Source organism: Sarcophilus harrisii, chromosome 3 (assembly GCF_902635505.1).
Source record: "Sarcophilus harrisii chromosome 3, mSarHar1.11, whole genome shotgun sequence".
Taxonomy (NCBI): Eukaryota; Metazoa; Chordata; class Mammalia; order Dasyuromorphia; family Dasyuridae; genus Sarcophilus; species Sarcophilus harrisii.
Genome location: NC_045428.1, coordinates 404,512,925 through 404,527,584, shown reverse-complemented (window position 1 = coordinate 404,527,584; position 14,660 = coordinate 404,512,925). Strand labels below are relative to the sequence as shown.

The following is a 14,660-nucleotide window of genomic DNA, read 5'->3' as shown; positions in this document are numbered from 1 at the left end:
AAATGTCCAAATGTGGGTAAATTGAGAAAGAGGAAGAATTCTAATAATTCTTATATGACCAAAGATAAATGTAGTAAAAATATTTTTCTCTTAGTGGCATGTTAGTGGCTCATAGTTGCTTGGCTTCTTTCATTCATCAGAGAAATATCTGAGTCATCAGTGAGTGTCACAACCAATATGACTCACAAATAAAAGAGCAGAGCTGCAGCTTCAGAAGCAGCTCAGGCATCCTGCTCTGAGTTGCCTTGGCCTCTTTCACTCCATCCCAGAGAGAAGCAACATTTGGTTTTTGTGGTCCACACTTTCCTTCCTTTTCTGGTCAGAAGGATCCTGCAGTTAGTCAAGGAATAGCTTCTGCTAGCCAGCTCATCTTGCGATCAGGTAATTATTAAAAACTGAATGTGATTTTTTTCCCCTATTATTTCATGTTTAACATGAACAACAAACAGTCGTTGAAATTTTCTTCAGTCTCCTTCTTTCTTATAGGAAAAAATAAAATTATCTTAGAAGTTGCCATAGAAACGGTATATAGTATGTTGTACCTAAAAGGGCCCCTTTGTGAAGTCTGTGGATAATTGGGTTGCAGATGAGGGTTCCCGTGGTATGCAAAGGGAAAACTCTAGCTCTGTATTCATCCAAAATATTGGATGTTGTACTCATAATAACCAAGATTCTATTTGTGGTTACAGAATATACTGTATTCATAAATAAGCTTGACAAGAGTTACTTTGGTAGCACTTTGGTATTTCATAATTGATGAGAAAATGAAAGCCAAAAAGTCAGCCTTGGGATAGAGTGAGACACCCAGGTCATTGGCTCACTGAAATCATACACAGTACAGAAACAACTGAACAACAACAATGTAACAGGTCGGAGTTTTTCCTGAAGTTTTGATTATTATTCCTAAAGGTACTACTTTACTGGTAGAACACACAAATTGACTGTCAGATGTCAGAACAGGCACAAGAGGATGGTCAATATTCAGGAGAAAGGGAGAAAACTAAAGGGAACTAGGGGTCAAAAATGCTTTCTAGAAGACAGAAGATTCATAAAATGTCTCCTAGTGGACACTGGGACCTCAAAAATGAGATATATGAAAGCAATAAATTTGTCTCAGCTTTTTACTGCCCATTTTATTGTACCCACTCTACCTTTATCAGCAGTTATTCTCCAGAGCTGGAAGATGCCAAAACACACATCTTGATAAGGGTGAAAATTGCTTGCCATTTCATTGACCAAAATGAAGCAAGGCTGGGAATAGTGAGTTTCTTTCTAAAGTCTTGTGGTTTCAATTTCTGAATCATTTGACCATTCCATAGAACCCTGTGACTTGTGAAACAGGTAGTTTATATCTCTACTAAATTTGCTTTCTATTTTTTCATGAACATTTAGAAGAGTTTAGAGAAGATATTAGAAAAAAAAATATCATGGGATTATACAAAAACTTTAACTTGGCTAGTTGAAAAGATATATATTGAAATGATATTTAATCCTTTATTTGAGCATTTTAAATTGTTCTTTACTTGTCAAACAAACCTTGGAGTCTAGGAGATTAATATCAATCATTCTTTCACATATTTCAAACAAATGAAAGAGGGAATTTTTAAAAGAACCTTAATTTGGAAGCTTCTTCATATTGCTGAATTCTCATGAATTCACATACCTATTTCCTGTTCAAGGACATTTTTGTGGAAAGAAAAAAGCTTTTAATGTTGGAGTACAGCCTTTGATATATTCATTAGTTTTCCTTCATACTCAAAGATTTATCAGACAGTATAATCTTATAATATTTAAGATTTTTCTTCAGAGATTCTGCTTAAATATTTTTAAATAAGCACCATTTTCTTCAATAATTCTTCAAAGTTCAAATATTGGCTTGAAGATAGCTATTTCCATGAAAACTTGCCATGACTGTGGGCAAGCCACTTAATTTCTCTGAGCATTCTCTATAAAATGTGAGGTTTAGATTATGTGAAATCCAAGGTCCTTTTCATCTATGATTTTAAATCTTCCTTGATCATCCCAGATAAAAATTATCTTTCCCTCCACTTTGTACTTATAAAAGATTGCATCATTTCTCTTAATATGGATATATTAATATGTATGTCCTGTCCTCCCTAACTAGACTATACGATCTTTAGGGACAGAGACTATTTTTTTTTTCCTTATCTTTGTACCTATCATAGGATATAGATGGCATAGTGGAAAGCCCCAAGCCCTAGAGTTAGGAAGACCTCAGTTCAAATCAAGTCTTAGACACTTAACTAGATGTGTGACCCTGAGCAAGTCACTTAACCCTCTCCTTACCTTCAGTTTCCTCATTTTAAAAATGAACTGGAGAAGGAAATGGCAAACTATTCCATCATCTTTGCCAAGAAAACCTCAAATAAAGGTCAGAAAGAGTCAGACATGACTGTAACAACAGAACAGCAATAGTGCCTTTATCCTAGTGGGCACTCAATGAATATTTATTTAATGAATAGATAGATGCAAGTAATAGTCATGAAATCATATCAAAGCAAATAAATATATGAAATATTATAAATTATAATTAGAGAATATTAATATAAATTACAGTGAAAGGGGAAGTAGAAGAGTTCAGTCTGTGAAGTACATGGTCAGCTTCTTAAGGACTCCATAATGTGGGAGAAGCTGGTAACCAGCTCCTTTCACTTTTACAAAACTCTAATTCATGATAGGAAGTGCTTGTATTGTCAAAAGTTTATGGGGTTCAGTTAGGAGGATCTTATTTAAGGCAATTCAGTCTCTTTTCTTCAGATTATTTGTAAGATACACTGTCTTCCTCAGTCCCCTTTTATAAGGATCAGTTGATGATAAGGAGGGCAGAAAACATGTTTTTGAGAAAAAGGAAGAGATTTATACTGATTTTAAAGGGTATAAGATATTGACTCAGCTCTGCATGACCTTTTGGTTATTATTATAAGTAGAAAAAAAGTAATTCACTGCTAATTTAGGTGTGTGTTAAAAGGTTTTCTTGTTGTGATCCCCCAAATCATTACCATACACTTTCTAGTCAATATAGTAAATTTGTAAGTATGAATAAAGTAACAATGCAGGAAGTAATATTACAAAAGGAAGTCAATTTCATTAAAATCTACAATCCAGAGTTGTCAAAGGACAAAAGTCTCACCCATGAATAGGATAGAGAGAGTACCTAAATCAATGAGATTAGTGATCTATTGAGTTGGGTCATTACAGGATTTTTTTCCAGAGAAGCTAAACAAAATGGAGACAAATGTATTTTGATGATGTCATTTGAGAGAAAATGTCAGAATAATGAGATCATGTTATGCATCCAATTCTATTCAACATTTATTGAATTCTTATTTGGGGTGTTAGAACAAAATTCAGGAATAACCAACTGAGAACAAGTAAACAAATTATATATTTTAGAATTTTAAAAGAATGTTTGTTTTTTAAGGGCTAGTTAGCAAGAAACTCTTTCTGATATATACTCACATGTGATTATCATTTCTTGTTCAATATTCCTCATTGTGTTTCATCTGAACAATTTAGCTGCTGATTCAACTCCTGGTCCTTTGTAATTTATATATCTCACAATAAGAGTAAAGAAAAATCTGTCTGTCTGTCTGTTTCTCTCTCTCTCTCTCTCTCTCTCTCTCTCTCTCTCTATATATATATATATATATATATATATATATGTATGTTTGTTTCAACGTATCATGTGCTGCATAGCTTCTTAATTATCTCTCTTCATCTGGTCCTTGGTTTAGTGTTACCCTATGATGCTAATACTGAGATCAATCCATGTGCTCCTTCTCCCATGAGCAGCTTCATTGTGTTGTTGTTGTTTGTCCTTTGTTCTCAAAGAACACCATAAATGAAATGAATAGATTCCAGCAAAAGACCATATCCCTGGAAGCAACCAATGTCTAGGTGGGCCTTTGGGAAGGATACTGACAGGATTATATTCTCCCTAAGTGAGCCTTTATAGAACTTCTGGTACTGACAAAATTAATTTGTCCCCAGGTAGGCCATTTTAAAATTTTTTGTATTGATAGGATTATCTTGGAAAAAACAGAGCTATGTTGAACTGATACCCACAGTTACTGTATACAATCAAGAGGCCAAGCTACACATATTCACTACCTGAGATTATTTTATATACACATTGCTTAATCACAATTTGACTTTCTGAGGCAAGCAGCTAGCATAGTCAGCATATCTTGTTTAAGAGTCCTTTCCCAGGATTCCTAGGTCCTAATTCCTCTTGTAAATTGTGAATTCTGCTAAGGAACCTAGCCTGTCTTATGGTGACATAATAAAGCTTTTGTCCCTTGGCTCAAAGATACCTTCTTGTACCTCATCACCATGACATCAAGGAGATAATGCTGTGACCAGCAAGTGAATTGAATTTAAGTGAGGAGGGCTATGCAAGGTCACCAACCTTACTTTCTCCTCCAGAGTCATCTGGATCCAGTGGCAAGATATAAATCAGGAAGACGTAGAAATGGCCCTGGATTTAGTGGGAGATCTTGGTTTTTTTAAGCTAAGGTCCTTTTGACTGAAGCAATTTCCATTTGGTGATTAAGACTAGGTAAGAATTGAGACAAAGAAAAGCCTCTTTTACTTAGTTAAAAGAAAAATCTAATCTGGGAGGGGAAGACCTTCAAGAGTTTCTTGCCAAGGCAGAAGCAATCGCTATTTATATTCACTTCGCTCCATTTAGGACTCAAACAATCCTGGGATCTATAGTTGGTCAATCAAAGAGAGTCATAATGATTTGGGTTTAAGACATGGTTATTAAGAAAGAAATCTAGTGGGTAAACCCCAAGATATCTTGGGAGATTTCAGTGATAAAAAAACAAACAAACATGCAAACAAACCCCAAATTTACATTCCTTTGGGCAGAGTACTCATAACTTCAATCATCTTTTTTTATCAACCCCACATTTTGTCAAACCCACATTCGTAAGGGCTAGATTTTTCTAGGTATAGATACAGTTGTGGTAGTCAGAAAGTGATGAGAACTACGATTGTTGCTAAAACAGAGTTGATTAGGAGGGTTAGGATTAGGTTAATTATTTTTCTCTGGTTTTACCCAGAACTTAATGATTGGAAATCAGTAGTATTAATTATACTAGAAAAATAAGAGCCTCATCAGTAAATAGATACCCTATCTCCTGGCTTCGTTCAATTCTTAGTTAAAATTCCATCTTCTAGAAGAAGACTTCCCTAAACCTCTTGGAATCGAGTGCCTTCCTTCTTATTTATTTTTCTAATTGTATATGGATTGCTTGTATACAGTATTTATATGTTGTGTCCTCCATTAAACTCTGAATTCCTTGAGGTCAGGGATTTTTTGCTTTTCTTTTTATCTCCAGTGGTTAGCACAGTAACTGACACTGTGCTAGTGTAGGTACTTAATAAATGGAAAAACCAAATAAATGTTTTTTCATTGACTAATTAGTTTGAACTTTACCATTTAGCAGAAAGATAATACATTTGACTAGCATCATTATTATTTATTACATATTTGACCTGAGTTCTGTATTATACTTCACTTGACATAATCTGAATTCTGAGTTTCAGCGCTGTCTTCATTTTATATTATCATAATCATTGTGTGTGTGGTTGGGTTTTTTTAGTGCCATTTTTTTTCATTTGGCATGTCTTCATAGAATTATTTCCACCTTTTTCTGAATTCCTGATCTTTATTCCTTTCAGAATAATAATATTCCAATACACCTGTATGCAAAAATTTATCTAGCCATTCTGCAACTGTTCAGTGTTTGGCTCATTTTTTTCTCATAGTAAATAGTATTGTTTGTGTGTCTTTTTTAATTCACACACCCATTTCTTGCTTTTATTGACCCTAGATAACTAGGTCAAAGAGTATAAATAAGTTCTTGGATTTTCTTACACAATTCCAAATTGTTTCCCAGAATAGTCAAATCAATTCATAGTTCCACCAACAGAATTATTCTGATTTCCTATGGCTCCTCAACCATTGAATTTTTCCCACCACCTTTCCATGTCTTTCCAATTTGACAGATTTTTCATGGTGTCTGAATTGTGTTAATTAGCATTTCTGATTATGATTTTGAAATTTTTTAGATAGTTATTGATAGCTTGTATTTATTCTTTTTCAAAAATTCTGTATTCTTATCCTCTCTATATATTAAGGAATGTTTTTCAATCATAAACATAAGTTTAAGGCAAAAATATGTTCCTGTCACATAATTTCCTCTTATTTTAACTCCATTTTTATATTTGCAAAAAGCTTTATAATTTCAGATAGTCAAAATTATTTTACTCTTTAAAACCTCTCCTGTCCCATGTCTGGTTATTTACCCTTTATCTATAGTTGTAAGAACCCCGATTTTCCATGTTATATTATAATCTTCCTTCTTTAATTTTTTTTTTTTTTTTTTTTTTTTTTTTTTTGCTGAGGCATTTGGGGTTAAGTGACTTGCCCAGGGCCACACAGCTAGGAAGCATTATGTGTCTGAGGCCAGATTTGAACTCAGGTACTCCTGACTTCAGGGCTGGTGCTCTATTGACTGTGTCTCCCTTACACAACTGGAGAAGATCTGAAGAAAGATCCCAGCCTGGAATTAATAGTTAAGTGCAAACACTCCCAGTGTAGTAGGGACCTCTCCAGCTACTTGGCGGTGGATGAAGCCTCAGCCGAAACCACAAAGACTTTCACCTCCGGCACTGTTTGTTAAGTGGAGTTTGAGTCCAGGAAGACAAAGTGAACCTGGGTTGATTGGGAATTCCAGACCCAGCTGTACTGCTGAGGCATGGTCGTAAGGGAAAAGGAACGAGCAACTGGTGAGTGCAGAAGTAGCAAGGCAGAGACCATGCTGGCTGTGGGCACTTGCAGGAGGTTTCGAGTTCTTGATCAGAGGGGAGAATGAAGGGAAGTTTGACATACCATCCCCTATCCCACAATTAGAAGTGTTTACACTAATATCTCTTAATTTAAAAAAATTAATTAATTTTTGAAATATTGAAACATATTATAGTAACAGGGAAGACTGGAGTTCACCTTCAGAGGAGGATACTTTAGGAAAAAAAAAAAAAAACTTCTACTCCAAAGAGTAATGTGAAATGGCTCCCTGCCCAGAGAGAATTTATAGAAAAACTCAAAAAAGAATTCCAAAATCAAATGAGAGACACTGAAGAAAAAATAAAAATTAAAAATTAAAAAAAAAAAAAAACCATACAGGGAAAACAAGAAGATTATGGGGAAAAAAAATTAACCAATTAGAAAAAGAGGTACAGAGTTTCAAAGATGAGAATAACTCTTTGAAAATTAGAATTGGGCAAGGGGATGCCAGTGAAGCTATGAGAGAGAGAAAGAAATAACATAACAAAACATTATAAAGAATGAGAAAACCGAACAGAATGTGAAACATAAGAAAAATGACAGATCTGGAGAAAAGATCAAGAAGAGAAAATATAAGAATTGGACTGACAGAAAGTTATAACCGAAAAAGAGAACCTTGACATAATAATGCAGGAAATAATCCAAAAAAAAAAAAAAAAAAAAAAAAAAAGGCCTGGAATGATAGAAAAGGAGGGGAAAATGGAAGTAAAAAAATCCGCAGATCACCACCTCAAAGATATCCTTTCTGGAAAACAAATAGTAATATTATTGCTAAATTTTGAAACTCCCAAATCAAAGAGAAAATTTCACAAGAAACAAGAAAAAAATCAAACACACTGGAACTATTTAGAATTATTCAAAACTTAGCAGCAGCTATGATAAAAGACTGCAGGTCCTGGAATTATATCTACAGACAAGAAAAAGAACTAGGCCAGTGACCAAAAATATCATATCCAGCAAAATTATCCATAATTTGGAATGAGAAAAAAAATGAACATTTGATGAACTTGTAGGTTTTCAGAACTTTTTATCAACCAAACTTGAACTTAACAGAAAATTTAACATATAAGAGCCAGTACAAAGATCAACTTCAAGGAACTCAATCTAGTCAAACTGTTTAAGCATGGGCAAATTGTTATTTTTTTTTACATAGGAGATGTATACTTTATGTTTAAGATTGGCATCAACAATAGGGTAACTCAAAAGAAAGATAGGCAGTATAAAGATAAAAATATTAATCATACTATGCAAATGAGATGCAGAGGAAGAATAGACACAGAAGCATTAGATGGGGAAGGAGGACTTTAGTTCTGAAAACCTACTCATGTGGGGAATGGATTTAATAGATAACATTATATATATACCATAAAGGTTATAGCACCTTCCAAAATCTATAAAGAAATAAGGGGGGAAGGATGGGGATAGGGGGAAATAAAGGGTGAGGGAAGAAGGCAAGAGAATAATCCCTGCATGGGGGAGGCTAAGTAATACTAAGGCAAGTTTTGAAGCAGAATTTAATTAAAGAGTCAGCAGGGATAGGAAAGACGTGTGTGTCTGGAGTGGTTTTGTATGTGAATTGTGTGTGTATGTATATATCAACATAAATATATCTTTTCTAAACTGTAGGGTTGGGGTGGGGGAGATGAAAGGGAGATATGTATTTGTATATGTATCTGTGTATGTATGTATATCTACGTGTGTGTGTATCCTTTCTTAACTATAGCCTGTTTGGGGGTGGTGTGGAGGATGAATAGAGGAAAAAAAAATTAAGTAAAAAAGGTAGGTAGCAGATAACAAAAGAATTACAAGGAAGTAAGGACAGATATTCATGGATATAATTTCTTCTACTAATATATATATACCTTCTTAAAGTGATATTTATTGTTATATATTTTGAATTGTCCTGATAGCTGGACACATGACAAAATTCTATTTTGTTTTGTTTCATTTTATTTCATGTTGCTTTTCTGTTTTTCTTCTTTCTTATTCTGTTTCTTCTAATAAAATACATTTTTTTGTGGGGGGGAGTAAAGATATTGATGATCATGATAAAATAAGTACATACTCTGAAATTCCTATTCAGTAAACATCAGAGGTTTTTCATATTTATTTTTTGCTTTTTTTGTTCAAATAGGTAATTTGCTTCTTGTCTAACTTTAACTTTCACAATTCCCTCCAAAAGAAATACTAAAGTCTTATATAATTATAGTCTTACTACATAGATATTTTGCATATCAATTAGGTTTCCCTGGATGTAATTGCTCTGCAATCTGATATATGTGCTTATGTTTGCTATTGATGTGGCTTCCATTTCTATGGTTCCTTTAATCATAATTTGTTCTCCCCATTTATTTCTTAATAATACATATTTTTTATTGTTGCCTTATCTGAAATCTTGATTTCAACTTTTGTGTTATTCAGTGAAAGCAAAATAAATTTTATCCTCATTTTTTTTAACTCTCCATGTCTCTATATGCTTTAAAAATATGTGCAAAAATCTGTTGGCTTGTTTTCTAATAAATTCTGAACTGCCTTCCTTTTTGACATTGAGTTTAGTCCACTAATACTCTAGGTTTTCATTGTTAAATTTTTTTTTATCCTGTATAACTTTTTTTTTCAGTGGGGGATGGAGGTAAAGGGACAATGTGTATCAATGTTTTGTTTTTGTGTATCAATGTTTTATTTTAAAACAATCTGAACTGAATCTCTGATTTCACATACAAGGAATACACACACACACATTCTATTTTTACTTCCCAGATAAAGTTATAATTCTGTGGAGTCACACTCCATTCTAGATCTCTATTTGAATGACCATTATCTGTGGTCCCATCCTAAGAAATATTAATTTGCTTTTCTCCTCATTCCATCTTTCTCCTGGGGTTTTTGTTTCTGCATGATCCCTATTAGTAGAACTGATCTGTGAAATCCTTATTGTTTGTTCTCACAGTGACTTTAGACAAGGTACAACTTAGTGATAACAGTTTTCACAAACATTTACCATTCAAACAATGTTTATCTCCAGTTGGATTCTGCCTTATGCTGAAAATATTGTTCAGTATTTAAAGTATCACACTATTGATACATACTGCAAAAAAGTATATGTTATTTAGTTTGTTTGTTTTTTTGAAATTTTTTAAATTGCTTTTTTTTCATAGTGGCTAACATTTTGACTTTTTTAAAAATTGAATTTTGACATGCTTAAAAACAAACAACTTTAAGGCATGCATCATTTTTCTTTATTATAGGAGGAAAGGAGTCACCCTGTTTGAAAAAAAAAATGATCCTCTGGATGTTAGCCTTTCTAATCATATTCTGCTTATTATGGAATTGCAAAGGACTTCTAAGGATTGCTGATATCAATGATAAGTACATCTTCATCACTGGGTGTGACACAGGCTTTGGAAACTTGGCAGCAAAAACTTTTGATAAAAAAGGTTTTCGTGTTCTTGCTGCTTGTCTGACGGAGTCGGGATCCAGAACTCTAAAGGCAGCAACTTCTGGAAGGCTTCAAACTGTGCTTTTGGATGTGACAGACCCAGAAAACGTTAAAAGGACAGCCAAGTGGGTGAAAGATGAAGTTGGAGAAAAAGGTGAGTGACACAAGAGTATTAACTTAAGCAAACAAAATGTCCCTTCTTTTAAACTAGCCATTCAAACATGCATTCCTATGTTGGTACCCCATCTATTTGGTTTGTCCCACTAGCACAAGGATTTTTTCAGCTTTTTGTATATGTTATGGTTTTTTTGGCATTCTGGAGAAGACCATCGATGAACCCTTTCTCAGAATAATATTTATAAATACATAAAACAAAATGCATAGGATTACATAAGGATATCAGCTATAGCTTAATACAGTTATCCAATTTTTTTTAACGTTCATGGACCCCAGATTAAGAAATCTTGCCCTACATATAGCTTGATTTTTAGATTTTATTTTATGGATGGATTCACCTGTCATTGTTCGTTCTTATATTAAGCTTATCTAGAATCACAGGGAAAACAATGACCATTCTTTTATGCACAGGAAACAAATCCTGATTGATCCTAGTTAACATTTTATTCTCCATATACCCTCTCCTGAAATGAACCGTGGACATGGTTTCTTTCTATCATTTTGAAGCAGAAAAATGCTTCCCGATAGGAATCAGAAAACTGATCACAAAGGTCATAACTTCATCTGAAGACATTGATGAGAGCACCAGGAACTTCTAGATTTTCTAGAGCTTCAATGATCAAAAGTCTAGTAAAAATAATAATGGAATGCTGGTATAAATGATAATTGTCACCCAGTTTTAACAAAATCTGTTATTTCCTAGCAAGTGAGATAGTTTTTAAAATTTTGAATGAAGTTTTAAATATTCTTAGATACTACTTTTTTTCTGAGAAAGATAAATCATGTTTTATGATTCTCCTCCATTGATTTATCATATTTAGGGATTTAAGTGTCTAGAAATTTTTTTTTGGGGGGGGGGAATTGAGACAAATTCCACACTTCTATAATGATTATGAAAATACCTAAATGTTTTACATTATGTAAATCATCCATCTGGTTAATTGAATTTTTGAATTTTTTTAACTAAGTTGGTCAGTCAATAAGTGTTTGTTCTTGTACTAAAAAAAAAAAAAAAAAAAAAAAAAAAATGGATTTCTTAAATGCCTACTATTTGCCAGGCACAGCTGAGGATACAAAAAGAGGCACAAGAAAGTCCCTGTCCTCAGGAAGTTCACAATCACTTTTTCTTGAATGCTATGAAAATAATAAGCAGAAGAGGGAAGCCTTGTTTCTACCTTATAAAAGTTGAAGCATAAAGTGATGTAGTTAGAAAAAATCTGAGTTTCAGAAGACTCAGGTGAAGACACTTATGCAAGTCAGTCATTAAGCATTTATTAAGCATTATACTAAGATCTGGGGATACCAAAAAAGGGTGGGGAATCACTGTCCTCAAGGAGCTCATATTTAAGAGGAGATACCATATGCAAATAACTATGGATATACAAGATGTTATGAGTTGCTATTCAATCATATCAGTCTTGTTCTACTCTTTGTGACCCCATTTAGACCTTTCTTGGCAAAGATACTAAATTATTTTGCCAATTTCTTCCCCAGATCATTTTACAGATAAGGAACATGAGGCAAACAGGGGTAAGTGCCTTGCCCAGAGTCACACAGTTAGTAAGTTTCTGAGATCAGATTTGAACTCAGGTCTTCCTGACTCCATGCCTAGCACTCTATTCTCTGAGCCACTTAATTGTTTCCATATCAAATACAGACAGAATGAATGCATAATAATTTCACTACAAGCTGAAAGGACTAATAATCTAACATCTGGAGGTAAGGAAAGAACGCATTCCATACATGGGGAGATGTCCAGAGCAACAGTGAGATGGGAGATGGAGTATAATATGAGAGGTTCAGCAAGTATTTCACTGTAGCTGAATCATAGAGTAAGGGAAAGGTAATAAAGCATAAGAAAACTTGAAATGGAGGAAAAGGCAGATGGAAAAGGACTTTAAATACTTAACAGAAGACTGTGTATGTGATAATATGGGTAGAGATAACCACTGGAGTTTAATCTTTTCTTAAAATTTTTTAACATTTTTAAAGTTTTGAGTTACAAATTCTATCCCTCCCTATCTAGCTACCTTCTCCCCTCTCTGAGATGGTGAGCAATCAGATATAGCTTATACATGTGCAATTACATAAAACATTTCCATATTAGTCACTTTGTATAAGAAAAATTAAATTTAAAAATGAAAGAAAGTGGAAAAATAACATATTTCAGTCTGTATACAATCAATATCAGTTCTTTCTCTGGATGCAGAGAATATGTTTCATCATTAATCCTTTGGGATTGTCTTGGATTGTTGTATTGCTGAGAATAGCTAAATCATTCACAATTCTATATACTTAGTATTGTTCCTTTCACTATGCATCAACTCAAGTAAATCTTGAAGTTCTTTTAATTTGCATTTCACCAATCAATAATGATTTAGAGCACTTTTTCATATGACTATAGACAGCTTTGGTTTCTTTCTCTGAAAATTGCCTGTTCATATCTTTTGACTATTCTTCAATTGGAAAATTACTTGGATTTTTATACATTTGACCCAGTTCTCTATATATGTTTGAGAAATTAGGTCTTCATCCTTATAATTTTGTTTACACTAACTTTGTGCAAAATCTTTTAAATTTTATAGAGTAAAAAATGATCTACTTTATACTTTATAATGCTCTTTAAATCTCCTTTGGTCCTAAATTATTCCCTGATCCATAAATCTGACAGATCAACTATTCTAGGCTCTCTTAATTTGCTTAGAGAATCAACCTTTTGGAGTTAATCAAAAACCATATTGGCCTTTTCTTAGTACACTATGTTGGTCTATAACTAGTTTCTGCTATATTGTTTTCCAGTTATCACAGCAATTTTTGTCAAATAATGAGTTTCTGTTCCAAAAACTTGGATCTTTGGGTTTACCAAATACTAGAATACTATGGTCATTTACTATAAGGTAATTTATATCTAATATATTCCACAGACCCACTATATTTTTTTAGACAGTATGATTGTTTTGATGATTACTGATTTGTAATATAGTTTGAAATCTGATAGGGCTAGACCAGCATTTTTCATGTTTTTTTTTTTTTTTTCATTCATTCACTTGACATCCTTGAGCTTTCATTCTTCCAAATAAATTTTATTATAATTTTTTTAGCAGCACTTTAAACAATTTTTGGTAGTTTGATTGGTATGACACTGAATAAATGAGTTAATTTAAATAGAATTGTCATTTGTATTATATTTGCCATGAGAAATTAATAGCTTTCAAATTGTTTAGAAAGGACTTGATTTGTGTAAAAAAGTGTTTTATAATTGTGTTCATATACTTCCTAGGTTTCTCTTGGCAGATAAACTCCCAAGTATTTTATATTGTCTACAGTTATTGTCAATGGAATTTTTCTTTCTATCTTTTGATGCTGGACTTTGTCAGTAATATATAGAAATGCTAATGATTTGTGTGAGTTAATTTTGTATCCTGCAACTGCAACTTTCTTAAAAGTTGTTAACTATTTCAAGATTTTTTTTTAGTTGCTTCTCTAAGATTTTCTGAGTTTAACATTATGTCATCTACAAAGAATGATAGTTTCATTTCCTCATTGCTTATTTTAATTAATTTAATTTCTTCTTTTTTTATTGCCACAGTTAACATTTCTAGTACAATATTAAACAATAGAGATGATAAGGGGTACCCTTGTTTCGCCTCTGTATTAGGAAGATTATCCTATTACAAATAATGTTTGCTGATAGTTTAGATAATATTACTTATCATTTTAAAGTAAGGCCATTTATTCCTAGACTATTAAACTTTGTCAAAGGCCTATTCTGTTTCAGATACATATGATTTCTGTTGTTCTTGTTATTAATATGCTCGATTATGCTATTGGTTTTTCTAATATTGAACTAACCCTGCATTCCTGATATAAATCTTACCTGATCATAGTGTATGATCTTTGTGATATATTGCAGTAAGCTCCTTGCTAATGTTTTATTTAAATTTTTTTCATTAATATTCATTAGGGAAATTGGTGTGTAATTTTCTTTTTCTGTTTTGGCTTTTTCTGATTTGGGTTTCAACAGCATATTTGTGTCTTAAAAGAAATTCAGTAGACCTCTTTCTTCACCTATTTCCAATTAGAGATATAAATTTTCTCTGGGATACTAATACATTGTTAGTGGAATTGTTAACTGATCCAACCATTCTGGAGAGCAATATGGAACTT

At 33.0% G+C, this 14,660-nt stretch overlaps 1 protein-coding gene across 1 annotated transcript in view; it reads left to right on the top strand.

Moving 5' to 3' along the window:
• Window positions 1-203: 203 nt before the first annotated feature.
• The window catches only part of DHRS9 (dehydrogenase/reductase 9), a 32,940-nt gene continuing 18,483 nt past the window's right edge, over window positions 204-14,660 (top strand). Inside the window, exons 1-2 of the mRNA XM_003763926.4 lie at window positions 204-381; window positions 10,126-10,470. Of these exons, the coding sequence (XP_003763974.1) occupies window positions 10,158-10,470 (313 nt within the window). The 5' untranslated portion in view covers window positions 204-381; window positions 10,126-10,157. The remainder of the gene's footprint in view (window positions 382-10,125; window positions 10,471-14,660) is intronic.